General features: G+C 53.7%; 1 protein-coding gene across 1 annotated transcript; it reads left to right on the top strand.

The window, feature by feature from the left end:
* Positions 1–647: 647 nt before the first annotated feature.
* YY1 (YY1 transcription factor) lies at positions 648–24,507 on the top strand. The gene is made up of 5 exons (XM_040975064.1): positions 648–1,604; positions 13,375–13,537; positions 21,301–21,361; positions 22,607–22,765; positions 23,345–24,507. Exons 1-5 carry the CDS (start codon positions 917–919, stop codon positions 23,525–23,527), a joined length of 1,254 nt encoding a protein of 417 aa, XP_040830998.1. The 5' UTR covers positions 648–916; the 3' UTR covers positions 23,528–24,507.
* Positions 24,508–24,851: the final 344 nt, after the last annotated feature.

The following is a 24,851-nucleotide window of genomic DNA, read 5'->3' as shown; positions in this document are numbered from 1 at the left end:
GCTCCGTCCCCGCTTCCCAACACTAACGGCCACCCTCCCAACGGCGGCCCCGGCCCCGCGCCGCCCACCTGCCAACGGGCCCCGGGCGCGCGGCGCCGCCCCTCCGCACTCACCCCTGCCGCCGTCGCTCGCCCGGGGCCAGCCCGCGCCAAAAAGCAGGAGCGGCCATGCGCTGGTCCAAGCAGCCTGCACCGCGGGGCCGGGCCGGGCCGCCCAGCCAGGGTCTCCCGCGGTCCCCGGGGTCGCTCCCCGGCTCCTCCCCAAGCGGCGGCGGCAGCGGGCGGAGAGCGGCCGGAAACCGGGGAAGAGGCCTCGGCCGCCGTGGCTCTGCCGGGGGCGGGGAGCGTCGCGACGCGTCGCGGCGACGGCGCCGCGCTGACGTCACGCGCCGCGAGCCAGCCGGAGCGCGTGAGTCCCGCCCCGCCCCCCGCCGCCCCGGCCCCAATCCGGGAGGAGTCCGGGCGAGGGGGCGGGGCCGCGGCCCGGGGCCCCGGACGGCCGATTGGCCCCGCGGGGCGGGGCCCGGAGGCGCGGCGGCCAATGGCAGGCGGGCGGGGGCGGGCCGCGGCCAGCGCGGAAGTCTCGCGAGGCCGGGCCCGAGCCGAGTGTGGCGGCGGCGGCCGCGGCGGCGAGATCTGGGCTCGGGTGGCAGGAGTTGGTGTCGGTGCGGCAGGCAGGGGGAAGCAGCGCACGCCGGGCCCGGAGGGCGGGAGGAGGCGCGGCCAGAGCGGGCGGGCACCGGGACGAGCCGCGGCCGCGAGCGCGGGGCGCGCCGAGGCTCCGCAGGCGGGCAGGCCCTCCGCCGCCGCCGCCGCCGCCGCCGCGCCCGCCCCTTCCCCCGCCCGCCGCCCGCCGCCTTCCTCCCTCGGCCGGCCGGGCCGCCCGCCGCGGAGCAGCCGCGGCCGAGCGCTGCGCCATGGCCTCGGGCGACACCCTCTACATCGCCACGGACGGCTCGGAGATGCCGGCCGAGATCGTGGAGCTGCACGAGATCGAGGTGGAGACCATCCCGGTGGAGACGATCGAGACCACGGTGGTGGGCGAGGAGGAGGAGGACGACGACGACGACGAGGACGGCGGCGGGGGCGGCGGGGGCGGCGGCGGGGGCGGCCCCGGGCACGCCGGCCACCACCACCACCACCACCACCACCACCACCACCACCCGCCCATGATCGCGCTGCAGCCGCTCGTGACCGACGACCCGAGCCAGGTGCACCACCACCAGGAGGTGATCCTGGTGCAGACGCGCGAGGAGGTGGTGGGCGGCGACGACTCGGACGGGCTGCGCGCCGACGACGGCTTCGAGGACCAGATCCTGATCCCGGTGCCGGCGCCGGCCGGCGGCGACGACGACTACATCGAGCAGACGCTGGTCACGGTGGCGGCGGCCGGCAAGAGCGGCGGCGGCGGCGGCGGCTCGTCGTCGGGCGGCGGCCGCGTCAAGAAGGGCGGCGGCAAGAAGGGCGGCAAGAAGAGTTACCTGGGCGGCGGGGCCGGCGCGGCGGGCGGCGGCGGCGCCGACCCGGGCAACAAGAAATGGGAGCAGAAGCAGGTGCAGATCAAGACCCTGGAGGGCGAGTTCTCGGTCACCATGTGGTCCTCAGGTGAGCGCCGGCCGCGCGCCGGCCCCGCGATGTTTTTGTTTTGAAGGGAGGCCATGTTTTATGTGTGCGCTGGGCGCCGCCATCTTCTCCGCCAGGCAAGTATGGCGGCCCCAAAAGATGGCGGCGCGGCGGGGGCGCGGCGGGCGGCGAAGATGGCGGCGGCGGGCGGGCAGGGCCGGGGCCGGGCGGGCAGGGCCCGGGGCGGGCGGGCAGGGCCGGGGCGGGCAGGGCCGGGGCCGCGGGCGCCGTGGGGCGGGGTGCCGCCCGCTAGGCCGCAATGGCGCAGTTGGCGGGGGGAGGGGCGGGAGGGGCCGCGCTCCAACGGCCGCCGCGCCCCGCGCCCCGGACCCCGACCCCCGACCCCGGGCCCCCGACCCCAGACCCCGGACCTCGACCCCCGACCTCCGACCCCAGGCCCCGCGCCCCCGGCCCACGCCCCGGACCCCGCCGCCAGCGCGGGCCTCGCCGCCGACCAGTAGCCGGCCGGGTGTCCGCTTTTGTCCCCGCCGAGGCCGCCGTTCGCCCAGGCCGGGGGCTCCGGGCGCCGGTGCGCGGTCTTTGTGCTGCCGCGGGGCTGCGGGGCGGCTGCGGCGGCTGCGGCGGGCGGCGTCCTGGCCCGGCTCCCTCGTGCCAGCGCCGGCAGGAAGTGCGGCCCCTCCGCCGGTGCGCGGCCGCGCTCCACGGCCCCACGCCCGGTGCGCGGGGGTCTGTCGTTGGGGGCACACAGCTAGGTGTCTCGGAGTGTGCGTAGGGTCAGGTTTTAGAGTGATTCTGAAAGGCGGCGTAGTTTGCGCTGAAGCTTCCGGAATTGCTTGCTGGAGGGGTAGATGCAGAGGGCCGCTTAGGGCAGAGAGGGGGAGGGCACCGTGCGAGCGGCTGCCCCAGCTGGCACCGCTGGGCGTTTTCCGGGCCGCTTCTTAAAAGCATTAGCGGCGTCCGGTGTGTTGCGCAGTTCTCTGGTAAGCGCTGGTGGGGACGACGTAGGGCTGGCCCGTGTCAGCTAGGTTTTGTGCTAATCGCCTCCCTCTCTTATTACCAAAGTGAGGCTAAGGCGTTTGTGGTCAGCTACTCACGTCCAGAAGGTAATCTTGAGAAGTGACCTAAAATGATGGACTTGATAACCAGTGGGGAAGTCCAGCAGTCAGCTGGGAGGCGACATCTGTGCGTGTTGGGGTCTGATGAGAGGCAGTTAGCTGCTGTGAGGTGCCCCTCGCAGGCGTCTCGCCGACACAGTGCCTGAGGTCGGAGTGGGCTGGGGAGCGACACTTCTGCCTAAGCCCCGACCTTTGTCACTGAAGTCACTGGACTAATAATCGTGCAGGTGGTGTTGTCAGGCCCCCCGAGCCGCGTTAGCACCTCTTGGTTTAAAATAGAAAGCTAACACTTCAGTGGGAATGAGCGTATTTTTGGAAGCCCAAGTTTTTGGATTATTTTTAAGGTTTCTTTTGCTTGTGCGTTACCTTCCCAGGGGAAGGAGCTTGCAGCAAGGTGTGCATCGTGGATAGCGTGGCCCTCAGGCCTCCACTGGTCCTCTTAAGATCTGCTTTTTGTTTTGTTTGTTTGTTTGGAAGGCAGAATTAGGGACAGAGATGCCTTCCATGGCTGCAGCTGCACCGGCCAGGAGCTTCTTCCAGGTCTCACGTGGGTACAGGGCCCAAGGATCTGGGCTGTCCTGCTGCTTTCACAGAAGCAGAAGTGGAGCAGCCGGGGCTGGTGCTCGTGTGAGGTGCCGGCCACAGGCGACAGCTTGACCTGCTGGGCCGCTTTTTTTTAAATGCAGTTGTTTTCTCACAATTCAGTGAATTTTTTTTTTATGCTCACCAGTTTGTGCAAACACCACTACTCTAATTTCAGACTTTTTTTTTTTTTAAGGTTTATTTATTTTTATGGGAAAGTCAGATTTACAGAGAGGGAGAGACAGAAAGATCCTCTATCCACTGGCTCACTCCTTGAGTGGCCTTAATGGCTGGAGCTGAGCTGATCCAAAGCCAGCAGCCAGGAGCTTCTTCAAGGTCCCTCACACGGGGACAGGATCCCAAGGCTTTGGGCCATCCTCAGCTGCATTTCCAGGCCACAAGCAGGGAGCTGGATGGGAAATGGAGCAGCCCATATGAAACCCCAGTGCTTGTAAGGCGAGGACGTTCGCCACTAGGCTTCTGCACAGGGCTCATATCAGACATTGTCATCACCCCTGGAAGAGGTTCTGTGCCTGTCCACAATCGCTCCTGTGTGCCATCTGCAGCCAGCCTGCTGTCTGTCTGGTTTGCCCACTCTGGACACTGCAAAGGAAATTGTCCAATATGTGGTCTCCCGTGGCAGGTTAATGCACCTTTGCAAAGTTCGTCCATGAGGTGCTGTGTTATACCTAACTAAATGAAGGTCTGTTGTCCAGGAAATCTGGCAGGACCTGTGGTATTTGCAGATGAGAATGTTAAGGTCCTGTTAATCTGAGCATATTTCAGTCTTTAATCACAGCTCAGCAGTGTTTTGAATCCCCTTAATTAGTTGTGGTGAGGCCATTGTTTACTTTGAGCTTTTTTCCATACATACATCTAACAACCATCGCCATGCTGGACAACTTAAAGGAAAGTGGAACATGGCTTTTTTTTCATAGATATTCCTTGCTTTTCCTTAGGTGTCACTTTATATTGCTTTGAGCTAAATATAAACTGAGTTGACTAAACCACAGGCTTGAATAGAAAAGCTAATGACATACCTGACCGTATGATGCAATGTCATGATACGCTTAATAGCAGAATGTTAGACTTGTAACTGTCATGAAAGAACTACACTGCTGTAATAAAAGGCAGGAAGGGAAAATGGGGAGGGGGAAGAGCACTCCCTCTACCTACAGAACTGTGTCGTGGGAAACAGCAACAACAACCATGAGAACAGCCGAGGGCCTGAGTGGTTGTGCACCTTGACCCCGTCAGCGGCTGTTGGCGCACTCCTTATCAGCCGGCAGGCCTTGCGCAGAAGCCTTTGGGCTGAATTAAACAACACGTAGAAGGCTGGAGAACCATCTGGAAGAAGACTCCTCAAAGTGAGAAAGCACATCTTACGTGTTCCTCTGTTTTATGCATTCAGAAAGTTTACAACCAGTAACTTTTGATAGGCGTAGTTGCTGTTGGACCATCCCTCCTGGGTTGTGGGTTTCCTCTCTGTGTGTCATGGAGATGCTGTCCCTGTAAATGTCCACGGACCTCCTGCGGCACCAAGGCCCTCCCCAGTGAGGCTCTGCTGTGGCCTCTGACCTACAAGAGTGGTGGAGTGGACGCCCGAGGCCTGGGCCGGAAGCTCGGGCGGAACTGGGAGGCCTTGTCCTGTGTGCCTGAGGCCAGGTTATCAGTGTCACATGGCCCCCTCGGCAGATGGTCAGGCTTCTGGAACGAAGTACGTTTTTAAAAAACCAAGCCTCCTGTAGCTAGGGAGGTAGGCACAGAAAGGCATTTTTCTTATTTTTCAAAGTATTTGTTCAGTCTCACTTTTTTATTCATTTATTGAAGAGGAAGAGAGGCCCAAATCTTTGGCCCCCTGCTTGACTCCGCTCTGCCAAGTGGCTGCAGAAGCCGGCCTGCCAGGGCCCAGGCGGGAGTCCGCAGCCCTGACTGTGCTGCAGGGGCAGGTGGGCCTGTGAACTGAGGGCTGCCCCTACAGAGGCGCTTCTGTTCCCTTTGGTTTTTTTTTTTTTCTAAAGATTTATTTTATTTTTTTTATTGGAAAGGCGGATATACAGAGAGGAAGACCTTCCGGCCGATGATTCACTCCCCAAGTGAGCGCAACGGCCGATGCTATGCCGATCCGAAGCCAGGAACCTCTTCCGGGTCTCCCACGCGGGTGCAGGTCCCAAAGCTTTGGGCCGTCCTCGACTGCTTTCCCAGACCACAAGCGGGGAGCTGGATGGGAAGAGGGGCTGCCGGGATTAGAATCGGCGCCCATATGGGATCCCGGGCGTGCAAGGCGAGGACCTTAACCACTGCGCCACTGCGCCGGGCCCCCCTTTGGTTTTGAAGTCTCCTTTGCAAGGGCAGTTGGTTTTCAGGACGGGAAGCTTAGGTCCGTAACAGAATTACTGCTTATTTTTGGGCCCGGCGCGGTGGCGCAAGTGGTTAAGTCCTCGCCTAGCACGCCCGGGATCCCATATGGGCGCCGGTTCTAATCCCGGCAGCCCCGCTTCCCTTCCAGCTCCCTGCCTGTGGCCTGGGAAAGCAGTCGAGGACGGCCCAAAAGCTTTGGGACCCTGCACCCGCGTGGGAGACCCGGAAGAGGCTCCTGGCTTCGGACCGGCATAGCATCGGGCCGTTGCGCTCACTTGGGGAGTGAATCATCGGACGGAAGATCTTCCTCTCTGTCTCTCCTCCTCTCTGTATATCCGCCTTTCCAATAAAAAATAATAAAAAAAATAAATCTTTAAGATTTATTTTATTTTTATTACAAAGTCACATATACAGAGAGGAAGAGATATAGAGAGGAAGATCTTCCGTCCGATGATTCACTCTCCAAGTGAGTACAACGGCTGAGGCTATGCCAATCCAAGGCCAGGGGCCAGGAAGCTCTTCCAGGTCTCCCACATGGGTGCAGGATCCCAAAGCATTGGGTCGTCCTTGACTGCTTTCCCAGACCACAAGCAGGGAGCTGGATGGGAAGTGGAGCTGCTGGGATTAGATCCAGCTCCCATATGGGATCCTGGCTCATTCAAGGCAAGGTACTTAACCACTAGGCCACGCTGCCAGGCCCAAAACCTTGTATGTTTAAAATTTGACTTCCTGTATTGAGTTTGGTTGTTGAAAATCCCATTAATTTCTAACTGATGGCTGAGTCTGGAAGAGATAGGAAGCCCTTGCTGGGTGGATGTGTGCCTTTGTGTGTGTGGTGGGTTTGAGTTCCTCTAATGACCTAAGGGGAGCCATTTGCAGGGTCTTGTTATGGTGCTGATGGCTCCCCACCTGCCTGCCCATGGTGTCTGGGGACTGCCTCTGCATAGGACATTGGCCACTTGTAAAGTGAGCTGTTGGCATGGGGAGATCCTTAGGATCATTTGCATACCATAGCAGAAAAAATTCTCTTCCTTACAAATTGCTGTGACAATAGCAAGTGATACCTGATAGCTTAAGGCAGAACTCTGGGATCCTAATAGGCAAATGAGGTTAGGCCCTCTCTTAGCTTTGTGCAGTGATGTGAACCTGTGAATGGTGGGGGTGGGGAAGGCGGGTACCAAGTACCGATAGGTGGGGCCAGGTGGGGCCAGCTGAGTTAGAGTAGAGGCGGGAAGGGGGGCAGACTTGGGAAGGTGTGGTGATTCAAGGCCCTTCAGTAAACACCGAGTGCCCTGCAGGCACACGTTTGGTAACCTGGATGGCAGAAGAGAGATTCAAAGAAATGTTTTGTTTTGAAATTGTTACCAGTGAAGAGACAGGTCTCTGTCCACTAGTTCACTCCCCAGGTGGCCAGCTCTAGGTCAGAGCTTCTTTGCAACTAGTTCAGAAGTGGAGCAAGCCGCGACATGAACAGGCGCCTGAATGGGATTCTGGTGTCACAGGCAGCGGCTGTACCCACTGCACCACAGGCTGGCCTTCTCCTGCAGGCTGTTCTGGAGACTCTTGGTTTTGCCTCTCAACTGGGTTGAGAGCGAAATAGAAGAAGCCCACGAGGATGTCTAGCCAAAATATGCATACAGACTTGAAGATTGATTTATTTGAAAGACTTAGAGAATGAGCTGGGGTCGGGGGAGATCTCATCCATCTGTTGATTCGCTTCCCGGGTGGCCAGAGCTGGGGCCCTCTGGAGAGCCAGGTGCCTCCTGCAAGCATCCCACGCGATCATCCGTCGGCAGGGAGCTGGTCGGAAGTGGAGCAGCTGGTGCCCATGTGGAATGGTGACAGCTTTACCTGATGCATCACAGCGCTGGCACCACTAGTTTCATGTTTAAATAAATGACCCTTCCCACAATAAACTTTAGCATTACTGGGCTCAGCAGTTAAATCTTCCCCTTACAAGAGCGGGATCCTGTATGAGCGCCGGTTTGTGTCCTCTCTGCTCTACTTCCCACCCAGCTGAGCCTCTCAGGAACCAGGAGCTTCTTCCAGGCCTCCCACGCGGGTGCAGGGTCCCAAGGCTCTGGGCCGTCCTCTGCTGTTTTCCCAGGCCACAAGCAGGGAGCTGGATGGGAAGCAGGGCAGCTGGGACTTGAACTAGTGCCGATAGGGGATCTCAGTGCTTGCAAGGTGAACATTTTAGCCAATGTTCATAATTGAAGGAGTAGGAACAAAGAAAATAGGCTCCTAAAAGTCACTCCTTGGGCCTGTCGCAGTAGCCTAGTGGTTGAATTCTCACCCTGGCGCACACCAGGATCCCATATGGGCAACAGTAATTGTCCCTGCGGCTCCTCTTCCCATCCAGATCCTTGCTTGTGGTCTGGGAGGGTGGCGGTCGAGGACGGCCCAAAGCCTTGGGACCCTGCACTCACGTGGGAGATCTTGAGGAAGTTCCTGGCTCCTGGCTTCGGATTGGCTCAGCTCTGGCCTTTGCAGTCGCTTGGGGAACAAATCAGTGGGTGGAAGATCTTTCTCTGTCTCTTATTCACTCTAGATCTGCCTTTCCAATAAAAATAAATCTTCAAAAAAAATTTAAAAAAAAAAAAAAAAAGGACTGCCTGGCCCCTTGTTTACTGGAAATGGGAAGGACGTGAAACCCTGTCATTAGAAGATGCCCAGGGCCACAGCTGGGCCGGTCCAAACCCAGCAGCCTGGAGTGCGCTCCCCGTCTCCCACAGCGCTGAAAGGGCCTTCTTTTCCCTACCTTACCCTGCACATTGGCAGGAAGCTGGGTCCGAAGTGGAGCAGCCAGAACTTGAACCAGCACCCTTATGGAGTGTAGGCACCACAGGCAGAGGCAGAACTTACTGTGCCGGGTGCCGGAGCATGGGAGGCTCCCCAGTTGTTACAGACATTCACGGACCATGATCAGGGAGGGAGGTCCCAAGTCAGTCCGTGCAGGAGAACGCAGCAGATCTAGAGCCACTCAACATTAACCAAAGGAAAACATTTAGGAGCGGACCAATAATAAAGGCACATTAGTTCTTTGAGAAGAACATTGTGAATTTCTGTTACTTGGCTTGAAAGTTTTACTATCAAAACAGCCGAATGAGAATTGTTAATCTGTTGCTTCAGTATGTACCTGGAGAATAAAGAGAAACGAGCCACGTCCTCCTGCTCTCCTGCCAGTCGTATCCTAGCCTTTGTCATTTCTCTACCAGGCTTTGAACTTGGATTCCTTTTTTCTCAGGAATGTTGTCCTTTTCCCAGTTTCTACACGCTGGTCTTTGAGAAGTTCTCCCAGGTGGCTTCCACATGGGAAGCACAGTTTATTCAGGAGTAAAACATTACCATGGAGCCTAACGAGGACTGGTGTTGAGACAGCCTATGGAAAGCCACTGCTGGAGACAGGCCGTGCGTGTGGGCATCAGGTTCCTGTCCTGGCTGCTCCACTTCCCATGCAGCCCTCTGTGAACGTGCAGTGGAAGACCACTTGACTTCTTAGGCCCCTGTCGCCCACGGGGGAGACCTGGATGGAATTCCAGGCTCCTGGCTCCAGCTTAGTGAGTCCCAGCTGTTGAGTCTGAGGTCATTTGGGGATTTGGGGAGTGAACCAGCAAGTGGAAGATTTTCTCACTTTCTCTCTCTCTGACTTAATTGTACTTAATTGTGCTTTTTCAAATACATAAATATTATCAAATCAGAAATTAAATATGTGGCATAGAAGCTTACAGGAATCAACAGTGACTTCAAACTTAGGGCAACAAAAGACGTCGCCAGGGTGCTGGGGGGTGGTGGCTGATAAACACATCCTGCTTTTTGCGTTCTCCTTACTCTTCCAGTATAGACACGGCCCGGGTTTGGTGCCAAGTCCTTTTTAATGCTTCCTCTTGTATTTCTGTGACTTTAAATACAGCTTTCTTCCAGATTCCCACGTACGTGTGTGCAACCTAGATTTTCTTCCTCCGCGTACACATGTGGAGGCCTGGTTTCCCTGGAGGTGGCACAGGGACCTCCAGCGGAAGAGGAGTTGTCTCCCTGTTGTCTTCCCATCCTTTCCGAAATAAACCTGTAACCTGTTTGGAAGAACTGTTGTGTAGTGTCCTATTTAGTAGTGAAATGTCCTTTTTTGGTGTTCTGTCAAATTCCTTATAGCAAGTAGGGAAATTACCACTGCAGTTTTAATTCTGCCTTGTCTAGATCCAGTTGCATCACTGTAGGTCAAGGGTCAGGTGGTAATGTTTCGGACTTAAGAGTTAGATGGGCATGCAGGTAATGAGCTCCGTGTAGCCTTGTCAGGGAAGCAGGGCTGTGTCCAGTTAGAGCAGCACCCTTCAGCACATCTAGAGGTGGGATCAGCCCATATCCACTGCAAATGAGTGAATACGCACGTGTGTCCGTAGAGAAATGTGATTCAGCCATGAAAGATGGGATGTTCATGGATGAACTTCTTAATATGCTTGATGAAGTAGGCCGGACACTGCAGGCAAGCACTGGGACAGGCAAACTCAGATAATGGAATAGGTGGTAGCTTTTTTTTTTTTTTTTAAAGGCTTATTTATTTTTGTTGGAAAGGCAGATCAGATTTATAGAGAAGAGAGACGAAGAAAGATCTTCCGTCCACTGTTTCACTCCCTAAGTGGCTACAACAGCTGGAGCTGTGCCGTGCCAAAGCCAGGAGCCAGGCTCTTCTGGGTCTCCCACATGGGTGCAGAGTCCCAAGGCTTTGGGCCGTCCTCGACTGCTTTTCCAGGCCATACGCAGGGAGCCGGATAGGAAAGTAGAGCAGCCAGGGCATGAACTGGCGACCATATGGGATCACAGCACTTGTAGGGTGAGGATTTAGCCGGTGAGCCATCACGCAGGGTCCTTTCCAGGTGCGTTAATAAGCAGGAAGCTGGATCCAAAGTGGCACAGCCAGGATTAAGACCACAGTTCCCATCTGGGTTGCCTGTGTTGCGGGTGGCAGACCACAATGTGCAAAATATCAAAAGGAAGAAGCAGGCGCCTGGAATTTTCCATCCAGTCTTGCCATACGGGGTAGCAAGAACCCAACCAAGAGCTTGACGGCTCATCGCCTGCTGTGTCCTGGGATAGGGGATAGCTGAAGGCTGGGACTCTAAGCAGCACTGCTGCAAGCCTCAAGCAGCAGCTTCCCCTCATGCGCTACCCTGGGTGTCCGCTCTGCTGGAGGTTTCCTGGGTGAATGGTGGGAACCCAGAGAACAGAGCCCTTCCCGCTGCCTTTCAGGGTGTGCAGTGGTAGGTAGCTGGGGTTGGAGCCTGGGAATCCTGTGGCTTTGCTACTCAGCAGCTGGGTAACCCTGAGTGGCTTGCATAAGCTCACTCGGCCTCTGCTTGCTTTCTGTGTCAGATGAAGGTAACAGTTTTTAAGATTTATTTGAAAGGCAAAGTTAGGGAAAGACAGAAATCTTGCACCTCTCGGCTCACCCTGATGACTGCAGTGACCAGAAGTAGGCCAGTCCAAAGCCAGGAGCTTCTTCAGAGTCCTGTGTGCGTGCGGGGCCAAGGACGTGGGTCATCCGTCACCGGTTTCCCATTGTGCCCAGGAAAGCAGGGAGCTGGATGGAAATTAGAGCATCCAGGACTTGAACCAGCACCTCTATGGAATCTGGTTCCACAGACAGCATCTTTACTTGCTATGCCACAGTGCTGGCCCTATTTTATGATCTTGTAGTGACTTGGTGTTTTCTCTGATCAAGAAAGGTGAAACAAGAAATTTAATGTTGCTGTATTCTGTGCTCTTCCTTGCTCAGTAACTGAACTTGCCTCAAATGAATCTACATTCTATGCATTCTGTCTTGAATTCTAGCTTTACACTGATGTCAGAGAACCAATTGAAGTAGGTAAATGCAGTTTTGGGGACTGACATCAATCTAGAAACTCAAACAAACTCAAACCTGGGCATCCCAGGTTGGATGTTGGGATCAACAAGCCCTTAGAGAATCGGAAGGCAGGTCAGGAGAGAGGAGAACAGACAGCGGAGGGAGGAGGTCCTGCTCGCTTGGTGGTAGCCACCAGGCATTGACCCGGGAGGAACAGCCTGGTTGGAGGGACCAAGGAGCTGGGTGGCATTGTGTCACCATAGGCCAAGCCACTGCTCAGGAGTGCCAGTTGGAGGCCTGGCTCTTCCACTTCTGATCCGGCTCCCTGCTAATACACCTGGGAAAGCAGCAGCTGGTGACTCAGGTCCTTGGGCCCTGCACACATGTGGGAGAGCAGGATGGAGTCCTTGGCTCTGGCTTCAACCTAGGCCAGGTGCAGCCACTGGTGAATGAAAGAGAAGGACAGAGGGGAAATACAAGGTAGGACTGGATGAATTAAGTGGAACTAGGCAGCTCAGGACCCAGAAGGTCAAATTGGAGTGATTTATATAGTGCTATGAGTGAAAATATTTGTTATTTTTCTGTTACTATTTACAATAAAGCTAGAGTAAAGAATTGTGAAAACAGTCAACATTGGAACAACAAAAGCAAAAGTATCTCAAAACTATCAGAAGCACTTAATCTGTTCGCTTGGAACACTCGACATCGGGGACCCCGGGATGACATCAGGTGGCTGTCCCCCATCCTTACATACTGATGTGGTTGGGCTCCTGTGAACAGCCCTCTCCCCTTCTCTCATCCACTTTGCCACATTTCTCGACCCTCCCCACCCTAATTCATGATTCACATGGACATGTATCTTAAACTTTGTAAGCATCATCAAAGATAAAATATACTTATTATATGGGGAATAAAAGGAAAACCAATTAAGATGCTACTGTAATCAGAAATCACTAGAGCCAAGTTAGGTCGACAATCCCTTTTAAAGGTAATCAGTATTAGTGCCTCCTGTAGAGGAGGCTAATAAGTGTGGGGGCCCAGTGCGGTAGCCTAGTGGCTAAAGTCCTTGCCTTGCACACTCGGGATCTCATATGGGTGCTGGTTCTAGTCCCAGCAGCCCTGCTTCCCATCCAGCTCCCTGCCTGTGGCCTGGGAAAGCAGTTGAGGACAGCCCAAAGCCTTGGAACCCTGCACCCGTGTGGGAGACCTGAAAGAAGTTCCTGGCTCCTGGCTTCGGAATGGCTCAGCTCTATCCGTTGTGGCCACTTGGGGAGTGAATCATCGGACGGAAGATCTTTCTCTCTGTCTCTTCTCTCTGTATATCTGACTTTGTAATAAAAATAAATAAGTCTTTTAAAAAAAAAAACAGAGGTTAAGAGAGTGGGATCAACACTGCATTTAACACTGCGTTTTAGAATCTGTCGCACTTGAGAGTCTGACAAGATACAAATCTGCAGGTGTCTGGCAGTCTGTGTATATGCTTACTGAGGGCTGCCTGCCCCGCCCCGCCCCGCCCCGCCCGACTGGGATGTGGAAGAGGGGCTGATGTGAGACAGCGCACAGCCACGCTTGCACATCGTGGGGTCCCGGCTGAGGGCTAGCAGGCTGGGCTGTCGCCCATTGAAGGAGCCAGGAATAATGAGGCTGATGGGCATCCAGCAGGCCAAAGCTGGAAGGGCCGACTGGCATTGGCGTCACCGAGTGAGCACTCTTAACAGAAGAGCTGTGCTGTGGCTGAAAAACAAAACGAAGTAGGGGGATGCAGGATGCTGAAGCGGGCTGCAGGGCCGAAGGGGTTACCGGGAGCGTGGGCAGGCAGAGAGGAATATGAGTTTGTATAGTTTATAGAGCAGATGTACTCAGCTAACATAATCTCGTGTGTGTGTTTCAGATGAAAAAAAAGACATCGCCCATGAGACGGTGGTTGAAGAGCAGATCATCGGGGAGAACTCGCCCCCAGACTACTCGGAGTACATGACAGGGAAGAAGCTGCCTCCCGGCGGGATCCCTGGCATCGACCTCTCTGACCCCAAACAGCTGGCAGAATTTGCTAGGTAAGTTGTAAAAACTTCCTCCTTTGAGTTATAGAAAGTGCCTAAATTTTTGCCAGCTGTTTTTGTGCCTGAGTCACAGTGGTGATTTATACTTTTTCTCTAGGGAAGCTTTTGAAAACAAAAGCAGTTTTAATTTTAGTAGCACTATGCTATTCATGTGAGTGGTAGCAGACAGTAAGATGGGGCACAGTTAGATTGCAGAGTCAGTGTTGCTTGTGAGTAGATAAAATCACACCTCGTGTGGTGAGTCTCTCGCCCACGTGTGGCTGCATGAGAACCAGCCCGGAGGCTCCGCCCAGGGTGGGACCCTGAGGTCTCCCAAAACAGTTGTAGAGCCGACTTGGCACAGTGAGTCGAACTACTGCTTGGAACTCTGGCATCCAATACGGGGGTACCAGTTTGGTTCCCAGCATTCCTCTTGTTATCACTTCTTTCTGCCAGTACGTCTGGAGAAGCAGTTGGGAGTTGGGCCCCTCCACTCAAATACAAGACCAGGGAGGCGCCTGACTCCTGAGTTAGCCTGTCCCAGGCTGGCCTTGAGTGAAGCAGGAAGTGAACGAGCCATCTCTTTCTCTCTCTCTCTTCCTCTTACTGACTCCCTGTCTGATAGTCTACCTTTCAAATAATAAAGTGTTTCAAAGAGACATGGGTGATTCCTGCCACGCAGCCTCAGTTTCCCTACTTAGCAGGTGGGTGAGAATCTTGTGTTTTGATAGAACTGGATTTTTTAACATTTTATCTTCCATGATACTAGCTACTGGGTATACAAGGGTGTTTCAGAAAGTCTAGAATGAAATTTTCTTAAATCCATGCATGAATTCTTTCATAATACTTTTATTTTTTCGTGAAATTTTCTAATGTTTATCTACTTTGAATCCGCTTGAAAAGTGAATGGCAGGAGGGAGAAGAGATCTTTTCGTCCGCTGGGTCAGCCTGAAGCCAGGGAGCCAGTGCTCGAGCCTTCAGGTGCTGCCTCCGCGTTGTGTTTGCAGCAATGCATTGCACGTACAGGGGCTGACCCCCTGTTGCACAGGTCTGCCCTCCCGTGAACTGGGGCCCTCAGGCACACTTGTCTATTTCTAATCTTTCGTGGCAGGGCAGTTAGGTACAGGGATACAGAGAGCGGCAGAGAAAGGGGCTGTGGGAGCTGAGAGGCTTGGCCTGCAGTCCTGCACAGGTGGAGCCGGGAGGGTATCATGGTCTGGGCTAGAACCCGAGCTAGTCAAGGTGAGAACCAAAATGGCATCAGGCACGGGGTAAGGGCGCAGTGTGATGAATGACAGGGTATGGTGGGAAAGGTTTGGGAACATTCCCCTTTACTCCTGGGCTAGTGTAGGGCTCACCAGTGAGCCACTCCTTGGCAGCACTAGCAGCCTGTGTGGAGAACTGATTGGATATCGTTGGTGTGAGAGTGACTGATTGGATAGGAGTGCGTTTGATTGGATATTTTTTCAAGATTTTTTTTCAAGATAAGGATGTGGAAATAATGGATGGTTTCCGTAGACAGGCTTATGGGAACTGTGTACGCTCTTCAATACCTCCCTTATCCTGTGTCACCCTCAGTCTGTAAAAGCATGATGTGCTAATAAACTTCGGCTCTCGATTATCAGTCAGTAGTCTACGCGTGTTATTGTCGGTTCTGTGCACCAGGTCCATCACTGCCAGACAGTGAACATGTGGGTACCAGTTTTTGTCCTGCCTGCTCCGCTTCTGATCCAGCTCCCTGCTGATGGCCTGGGAAAAGTAGCAGAAAATGGCCCAAGTGTTTGGTCCTCTGCCACTCAGGCAGGAGATTGGATGAAGCCCCTAACATAGTTGAAGCCATCTGTGGAGTGAATAATAGATAGGAAAACCCCTGTGTCTCTGTAACTGACTTTTTTAAGATTTTTAAATTTTTATTGGAAAGGCAGATTTACAGAGAGAAGGAGAGAGGGAGAAATCTTCTATCTGCTGGTTCACTCCCCAAGTGGCTGCAACGGCTGGAGCTCAGCCAATCCAAAGCCGGAGCTTCTTCTCACGCAGGTGCAGGGTCTCAAGGTTTTGGGCCATCTTCGACTGAGCTGGGTGGGAAGTAGAGTAGCCAGGACAGGAACAAGTGCCCATATGGATCATGGTACATGCAGGGCAAAGATGTTACCCATTAGGTGACCCCACAGGTTCCCTATTAAATAAGTTTTTTAAAATATGTTAAGTGCCAGCTTTATTCCTTGGGTCATAGGTCAAGTTGGGAGAAGCTTCCAGCTTGTGGCTTAGGACAAGCCCTGTTGGTTTGAGGCGAGACTATCCACTGCCGATAGGGCTTTGTTTCCTCAATAGTCCTCCTTACGTCCACCAACTGAAAACATGAGAATGTGCAAGTAAGTTCTGAGAAGGGAGATCTTGGACAGAGAAGACGCCAGCATCGTATCCTGGGGAAGTCCTGGTCCTCAGAGGCCAAGAGCATCAGTGGCAGAGTGAAAGGACCGCTCTAATGGCAGGGTCGCCTCGGGGGCCTGCAGCACTGTGACAGCCAGCACAGGACTTTGCACAAGGCCCAGAGAGAGCAGCATTGCAGTCCTGATGGTATAGCAGCTTAACTGTGGAGGGGCAGAGTTTGGGGGACTTGGAAGAGGGAACCGAGGGTAGGAGCAGTTGGGTGTTGGTGGCTGAGGACTGGCTTTCTTTTCCTGGAGAATTGGGCAGCCAAGGGGATAGCTTATCTCCAGGCCTTGGGACAGGTGGTTGAGGGCCAATAGTGGCAGAGCCGACCTACCTGTCCACATCGGGCTGCCTTAGAATAGGCTGCCCAAGAAAGGGGTCACCCGTGGGAGCCTGGGCCTGAGGCACCAAGTAGCCATCTTTTGGAGACGTTTCGGAACACCGAGGATGGGGAAGTGCAGGGCCTTCCCCAAGGACGGGTTACAAGCAAACCAGCTGCGGGTAGTTAGAAGGCACTAAAGCCGTGCTGTGAGAGGAATTGTGCTTGCAAAGCTGTCAAACACATGAGCCAACAAAGTGGCAGTTGGCGGTGGGCCTTTAGCCTAGTACAGCCGGCCTGTTAGCACACCTATGTCCTGCTCTGGTGGGCCCAGCTCTGGCTCTGTGTTACGGCTTTCTGCCGATACACACCTTGGGTGCAAGCAGGGTCCTGACACCCGTGTGGGAGACCTGCATCTGCAGCCTCTCACTTTAGACATTGTCTACTTCTCCCTAAATCTGCCTTTCTTGTACAAGTAATTTTGTTTCAAGATTTATTTTATTTTTATTGGAAGGGCAGATTTACGGAGAGAAGAGACAAAAATCTTCCATCCACTGGTTCACTCCTCAGGTCGCCACAACAGCCAGAGCTGAGCCTATCTGAAGCCAGGAGCCAGGAGCTTCTTCCAGGTCTCCCATGTGGGTGCAGGGTCCCAAGGCTTTGGGCCGTCCTCCACTGCTTTCCCAGGCCACAAGCAGGGAGCTGGAAGGGACGTGGAGCAGCTAGGGTATGAACTGGTGCCATATGGGTCCTGACTCCATGCAAGGTGAAGACTCTAGCCATTAGACTACCATGCCAGGCACAAAAGGTAGATTTTTTAAATCAAACACACAAGTCTATGAACAGGGTCTTTGGGCTGGGCGTTGTGCTCCCTTGGCTCACCTGCTGCCTGGGATGCCCCTGGAGAGTGAACTAGTAGCTGGAAGACCTCGAGATAACTCTGTCTTCCTTTCTCCCTCCTTTCTTTCCTCCCTTGCTCTAGCTGAAAGTGTCTTTTTAGAAATAAGTTTTAGAGACCTTGGCATTCCTAGTGTATGCGCTACACCTGGAGGTACGCTGCAGCCCAGTGCCACCAGCAGTTGGAGGAAGACGCCTGCAAAGCTGGGACAGCTGGGCCGCAGGTGCACTCTGCTAGGTGTAGCAAAAGTAGGAGGACTGTGACAAAGGCTCTTTGGTCAGTAAAGGACAGAATGAGTAAGACACCTATGCGTGTGCAAAAGGCGGTCTATCGGACAAGATCTGCGACCAGCATCCTCTACATGAGTATGGCAAGAACATGCTTAGTCTCTGTTCATTCCTGGTTAGCCTGCTGAGTGTTCTGACCTAGGAGGAGCTATTGCAACACATGGACTGTGGGTTGGACATGCTGCCTCTCACATGACACCTTTCCAACTGAAGAGAGATTTTGAATGTGGGTGTCCTCTGAGGTCCCTACAATTTGGGTGTGTGTGTCACAGGAACTTGGAAAGCAAGAGGTACCACATTTCCAGGCTGCTGTGGGTCGTACCACAACCTTGTTGTCAGGGCTTGCAAGACTGGACTGTTGGTGCAAGGAGGGCTGCTGCTTTGCCCATTTCTCCTCTAGATGGACTGGACTGGACTTGAACCTGACCTCACTATGTGGCAGCTTCTTGTTGTCCTCGGCCTAGACTGCTTAGTAAATTATTGACACGTGTGGGCAGCTATGCGAAGTCATGACTTCCACTGGGCAGGTGGGACCTTGGGGATCAGTTAAAAGTGGGAGGTCGGGGAAGCGCTGTCTCCCAGTAGACCTGTTGCACAGAGGGGTTAACAGAATGCTTGGACCAATCGCGGACTGCCTTACAGCTCCGCCAGAGCAGGCTCGAGCCGCCTGTTGCCTTTGTGCTGCCTGCTTTGACTTGAGGCTTCTGGCTTCAGCCTGGCCCTGGCCTGGCTGTGTGGGCGTCATGGAAACCCACCCCCTTTTTCCTCTTTGGCTCTCGCTCTTTTTCCTTCTCTCCCTTTTTCTTCCCCTCTCTCCCCTCCCCTTCTCTCTGTTGCTGTGACTTTGAACTAGGTGAAAGCAAAGTACACGAGTGTTAAAACAACTATATGCTGCTTCATTTAAGATGTTCTCATTGAGCCAGCTTTGTTTTGTTTGTCTAAAAGCAACACTGTTTGCACGGGAGGGGGGATGGGGTGGGTGGTGAATCATGCTTGCAAATGGTAATTGTGCCAGGCTCCCACCAGTGTGGGTCAGGGCAGTATCCCTGGCCTGGACGTTAACTAAGCTTGTGTGGCTGGGTAAGGGCTTAGCTTCACATTGAAGAATCATTATTCAAATGATGTTATCTGCTTCCCGGACAGTGGCAGCTCTCGGTGTTTGTGCAAGGCTCTGCTGTGGGAGATCCCACTTGATGAATGCTATGTGGGCCTGAGTGACTTGCTGCAACTCCAGCAGTCCATCTGGGGAGAGTAGCCCCCACTCGCCCTGAGTGGGAAGTGTACCTGGCCTCCTGTGGACTAGGTAGTGCAGTGAGGACTGGCTTTGCTGTGCCCTGTCCTCTGGTGAAGGGCGGCCTGGGGCACCAGCACCTGGTGGCTAAAAACAGCTGCCAGAGTGTTTTTGTTGGAATTGACCTCACTTTAGTTGGGTCCATCAGACAGCCTGTGGTTCTCCGTGTGCAGCACCTGGCTGTGCTCGCCGCTCCACCGCAGGGCTGGCCCGAAGCGCTATGGCTAATAGAGGTCAGCTGGTGGCTTCACGCTCTACCCTCGGAGAACAGGAAGCAGGTGAGGAGTCTTCCGGCAGTAGACCGGCCAGCTTTTGTGTGTGTGCGCTTTCTGGAGAAAGATCCTTTCCGTGTGCCCAGCCAAATGGGATGTGCAGGTCCTGACTGAGGTGCCGCATCTCACCCTGTGGGGCAGGCTGGCTAGCTGGCACAGGCTTACATACAGGCGTCTGCTATTAGTTCCTAACTTCCTCCCCAAGTTCAAATGAGCTTGCCCAAATGCCCTATAAACTTAAAAATTTTCCATAATAACTTGTCTTTCAGAAAGTGAGTTCTGAGGGGCAGGTACTGTGGTGCCCTGTGCACTTGGGTCCTGGGTGGAGGCCCGCTGTCTCTGACCCCGCCTCCTGCTGATGCTCCTGGGGTTGGTAGATGCCCCTTTCTGCCATTCTGTCTTTCCAGTATATGTATGGCTGGTACTGAGGTGGGAGTTTTGGTGCCGCTTGGGATGCTTGCAGCCTACATCTGCATGTCTGTCCGAATCCTGTTTCCTGGTCCGGCATCCTGGGAGCACATGCTGGCTCGAGAGCTTGGACCCCTCGACCCTGATCAAGTACCGGACCAAACTCTCTCCCCCTCTCCCTCCCGTTCCTCTCACACTCGGATTTTCAAGTAGATAAAACAAGCAAACATTGTAATGTTAAGGTCTAGGAATCATTCTAGGAGAATGTTTGCAAGGGGCCTCCTTAATTAAGGCTTGTTAAATACTTTGCACCATAGGATTCATGGTCTTTTAAGTGTACTGTTGTATGAATTTAGGAAAACCAGTCATGTGTAACCATCTCCGTAGTGAAGATCGCTTTCTGTAGACTCAGCAGAGAACTTGAAGTTTTTATTTGTGTTAATCTGAAAGGCAGATTAACACAGAGGAGAGATTTGCCGTGAGCTGGGACAGGCTGCAGTTAGAGTCCTCACCTTGTCTGGGGTTGCCATGTGGCTGGCAGGGCTCGAGTGCTTGACACCTCATCCAGGAATCTCCAGTGTGGGGTGCAGGCACCCCAACTGCTGCCTAACCTGCCGTGCCACACTGCCTGCACCTGAGATGAGAAAAAACATTAATTGAGAAGACTGGAAGCTTGGTTCTTAAAACACATTCTTAAATTACTAACATTTGAGTGTTGTTTTTCAATGATCCCTCCAGGTGGTGCAGTGCCACCTAATTTGTACCCTGCCTGGTTCTGCGAACTCGGGCCAGGCCCAGTGCAGAACCTTATGCACACGGCCCCTTGAGGAATGCTCTGCCAGCGGAGGGGCAGTGTCCTTAGAAGGGAGGAGTCTGCCGTGGCGGACTGAGCAGGCCCTGTGGAATCGAGGGGGCTCCGTGTGGCCCCTGGGCTGTGGGAGAGCTGAAGCCAGTGGCATCACCGGGGGTCAGGACAGCTTTCACAGATGAGCCGTGAAGCAGAAGGGGCGTGTTGGGGGCTTTGTTACTTTAAGGGTGGCAGAAGTGAGCCTCATGATGGTTACTAATCACCCCTCGGCCACACACAGATCTGTAGGCAGCATTTGCAGAGAAAGTTTTCACAAAAGACCAGCAGGTGATTCTGTGGAAAGAGCAGTGCAGGCCGGCTACCTGCCGTGTCTGGTTGCACGTGGGAACTTGGCAGACCAGAGGCCTCTGTTGTGCAGAAGAAATGTTGGCCAGCTCCTCTCTACTCAGAGAAGCCACACAGCAGACAAGAGGGTGTGGGGTCCCACCTGTCTCTGGGGGCTCCTCCCCTAAGCCTCCAGGTGTGTCCTTCATCCTTCGGGGGGTCCTGTGCTTGTGTTGCCACTTCTTTGCTTATACTCCTTAGAAGTGGTGTGCTGTGTCGGCAGCTCCCCCAGGCAGTAGCTGTAGGACCAAGGACATGTTGGACACGCCATTTTTGCCAGGCGCTGGGATGGCACAGCAGCGGCTGCCCCTGTCGCACCAGGAGGTTGATTTGAGGTTGTCTCAGCTGTTGGTTTAGGTATTTTATAGGGGTTTCGAGGGAAGAGTAGGTGTTTGGCCACAAGGCCTGGTTGGCTCCAGGCCTGGGAGTGGCCCGGCTCTGCTGGCCTCGGCTTCCTTGTGTGTGAGATGAGAAGGCTTCTTCCTAGCCGTGAGCACCCGCGAACAGGAGGTCCCGCCCTGCCTCCGCCCCGGGAGCTCGTCCTACGCTTTTAGTTTGGGGTGCCTGGAAGGGAAGCATGTAGGGACTGTATGTGACTGATACCAGCTGAGTGTGCCCGCTCCTACAAACCTCTCTCTCTCTTTTTTTTTTGTTTTTTTTGTTTTTTGTTTTGATAAGAATGAAGCCAAGAAAAATTAAAGAAGATGATGCTCCAAGAACAATAGCTTGCCCTCATAAAGTAAGTAATGCTAGGGGGAGGTGTCCGTCCCGCTGGTGCTGAGCTGTGGAGAAGCTCTCAGCCCCAGCACTCTGCAACTGCACTGTCCTAGCTCAGATAGAGGGGCGGACCGAAATGCTTGGCTCTGCGGCTTTGTTGCTTAAATAGACCGAGTGGCGCTTAGAAGGGAGCGATGCGCGTGCTGTCGCTGCCTGCTCACCGTGCTGGTTGGGACTGCCTGGGCTCAGTGACAGGGCCAGGATGGCAACCTAGGCTCGTGACTGAGATTTGGAAATGATTTTGAATGTTGTTAGAATAAATCAGACTTCATAATTTCCTTTACAATTTTCTTATTTGCCCTGTCAATTGTGTACTGCTAGAAGGGGACTTAATTGTTTTCAAATGTAGTCTTTGAAATGACAAGAGAACCTGACCCAGTGATGGAGCTGGCGGGATGGGGGGTTCCGTCACGGAGGGGCGGGGAGACTGAAGCAGCGGAATTCCGAATGGAGTCGGGGGTTTTTTTGGTTTTGTTTTTGCTTTTTTCACATCAACCATTAGAGAAAGATAAGCATTTGAAAACAGTTGGGCCTTACTGCCTGCCAGTTCCCTGGCATCCCTGTGTCCTTTTCTGGTGACAGTTTTTTGAAATTCCATTTTCAAAATGGGCACCCTGCCTGCAGGTCGGGGTGACAACATTGTGGCTTTGCCTGTGACGCTTGGGGGTGGCCTGTGCTTTCCTTCTGTCGTGCTGTCTAGCCATGTCTGCCCGCGAGCACCCTGGCCTGCGCGGGGTCAGTGTGCCTGCCTCTGCCTTCCCTGGTCTCAGCGTCCATCTCTTCTTGCTGACCATTCCTTGGAGACCCTCTTGCTTCTTTGTCTGTCACGGAGAGGAAGGAGGCAGAGAGAGGAGCACCATGGGCGATGGCAAGGGTCAGCCCCTGGGTACGGCACAGCCTGGGCCCCGGGGTGGTGGGCTGCCGGCCTTGCATTCCTCTGGGGCCAAGCTAGGCGCCAGGAGACTGGGTTCTCCTCCCAGCCCGGCCCCTCTGGTGGCTTGGAGACATCTCTAAGCCTCGGTTTTCTCATCTGCAACATGAGGGTTTGCATTAAATGCTACAGCCTTTCCCAGCTGTCTGTCTTGAAGTACCAGGAATAATAGGCGGGAGGGGCTTGGTGGTGTTGCCTTCCAGTCCAGGCTGCTCGTGGCTGGGTGCTTCCTCCCTGTGTGTGCGGTAACCTCTGCGTTGCTTGCTCTGTTTTAAGGGCTGCACAAAGATGTTCAGGGATAACTCTGCCATGAGAAAGCATCTGCACACCCACGGCCCCCGAGTCCACGTCTGTGCAGAATGCGGCAAGGCTTTCGTGGAGAGCTCCAAGCTAAAACGACACCAGCTGGTTCATACTGGAGAGAAGCCCTTTCAGGTAGAGCACGCTCCTCCTCCGTCCGACACCGCCTGCCTGGCCCGGCCCTGCAGGGTGTGGGCGCATCACCCGGGAGCCCGCGGGAGGAACCACAGTGGCCGGGCCGTATGGGTGGTCAGGGCTTGCCTCAGCCTGTGGCAGAACACGCTGTGGGGAGGCCCTGGCATCTGGGGTAACTGGGGACAGGGAGCCTGGGAGAGGTGACTGTTGGCACGTGTGCAGACACTAGCAGTGCTGCTGCCAGTCCAGTGTGGGTCGTTTTTAGTGGACACCCGGAACTTCTTCCTCATTGTTTTGTTTTTCAGTTTATAGACGCACTGGGGCCTCCATCCAATCATTAGGCAGATTGCTAGCATTTGGCCAAGTGGTTCTCTTAGATTGTTGGGGGTGTACATGGGCCATAGGTGCTGTCTGGTGTTAGAGTGAAGGGATCTCATCCACCAAATCTAGAATCATCTAGAAAGTTCAGCCAGGGCAGAAAGGAGAGGTGTTGAGTGAAATAAGCTGTTCTCTACGAAGCTGGGAGCTCCCGGAGGCCTGCTCCACTGCCCGCCCTTGACCTCTGGTCTCTCCTCACAGTGTACATTTGAAGGCTGCGGGAAACGCTTTTCACTGGACTTCAATTTGCGCACACACGTGCGAATCCACACCGGAGACAGGCCCTATGTGTGCCCCTTCGACGGTTGTAATAAGAAGTTTGCTCAGTCAACTAACCTGAAATCTCACATCCTCACACATGCCAAGGCCAAAAACAACCAGTGAGAAATGAGAAGACGCCCTCGGCCTCGGGAAGCATCTTCCACGCGTGTGCTTGGGGGAAAAGCACGCCTCCTTTGTATATTGTTTCTAGGAAGAATTTTAAAAATGAATCCTACACACCTAAGGGACATGTTTTGATAAAGTAGTTAAAAAATGCAAAAAAAAAAAAACTTTAAAAAGATGACATTGCTAAGATGCTCTATCTTGCTGTGTAATCTCGTTTCAAAAACACGGTGTTTTTGTAAAGTGTGGTCCCAGCAGGAGGACAGCTCATGGACTTCGCATCAAAAGACAATTCTTTATACAACAGTGCTAAAAATGGGACTTCTTTTCACATTCTTATAAATATGGAGCTCACCTGTTGCTTACAATTTTTTTAATTTTGTATTTTCCAAGTGTGCATATTGTACACTTTTTGGGGATATGCTTAGTAATGCTACGTGTGATTTCCTGGAGGTTGATAACTTTGCTTGCAGTAGAATTTCTTTAAAAGAATGGGCAGTTACATGCATACTTCAAAAGTATTTTCCTGTAAAAAAAAAAAAAGTTATATAGGTTTTGTTTGCTATCTTAATTTTGGTTGTATTCTTTGATGTTAACACATTTTGTATAATTGTATCGTATAGCTGTATTGAATCATGTAGTATCAAATATTAGATGTGATTTAATAGTGTTAATCAATTTAAACCCATTTTAGTCACTTTTTTTTTTTTCCAAAAATACTGCCAGATGCTGATGTTCAGTGTAATCTCTCGGCCTGTTCAGCTACAGAACGTACTGCTCAGTTGTAGAATGTATTGTACCTTTTAACACCTGATGTGTACACCCGTGTAACAGAAAGGGCGACAATAAAATAGCAATCCTGAAGAAAGAACATGGCAGAAAAGGTCTGGAAGCACAGTCTGGTTCTCTTTTGTTGTCCAGGATACTTCAAACCTCGAGCCTCCCAGAAATTGGAAGTTCAATAAAGCAACTCAAGTTTCCTTTGTTTTGCACTCAGACCCGTGGCTTGTGATGAAAGTGCTGCTTATGTGACTGCTTCTTGCGTGTCCTGAATTCTGAAGGAGTAGGTACCAGGCATCCCGAGTTCAGGAACTACCTCAGCGTCCTGCAGCCCGGGCCGGGGTGGCAGGGATACGCGGGAAGGTCCGAGCACCTTCTCAAGGTAAGGTGCTCACTGGCGCGGAGGCGCCGGGGGAGGCCACTGCAGTTCGCAGACGTCGGAGTCTGGCTCGAGAACCCACGTTCTTCGTGGATGGTGCTGGCCTGCGAGGCCGTGGAGCGCACCGAGGCTGGGCTGCCAGAGTGTGGTTAGGTAACTAGAGAG

Source organism: Ochotona curzoniae, unplaced genomic scaffold (assembly GCF_017591425.1).
Source record: "Ochotona curzoniae isolate NIBS_2020 unplaced genomic scaffold, NIBS_Ocur_1.0 contig_2688, whole genome shotgun sequence".
Classification (NCBI taxonomy): Eukaryota; Metazoa; Chordata; class Mammalia; order Lagomorpha; family Ochotonidae; genus Ochotona; species Ochotona curzoniae.
Note: the sequence above shows the minus strand (reverse complement) of the source record. Positions and strands in the feature narration are given on the sequence as shown.

Bases quoted from the DNA above. Each gene is read 5' to 3' on its own strand.
- YY1 (XM_040975064.1), top strand. From the start codon at position 917: ATGGCCTCGGGCGACACCCTCTACATCGCCACGGACGGCTCGGAGATG. The intron at 13,538-21,300 runs GTAAGTTGTAAA...TGTTTTGATAAG, and splicing joins CAGCTGGCAGAATTTGCTAG to AATGAAGCCAAGAAAAATTA. The intron at 21,362-22,606 runs GTAAGTAATGCT...CTCTGTTTTAAG, and splicing joins CAATAGCTTGCCCTCATAAA to GGCTGCACAAAGATGTTCAG.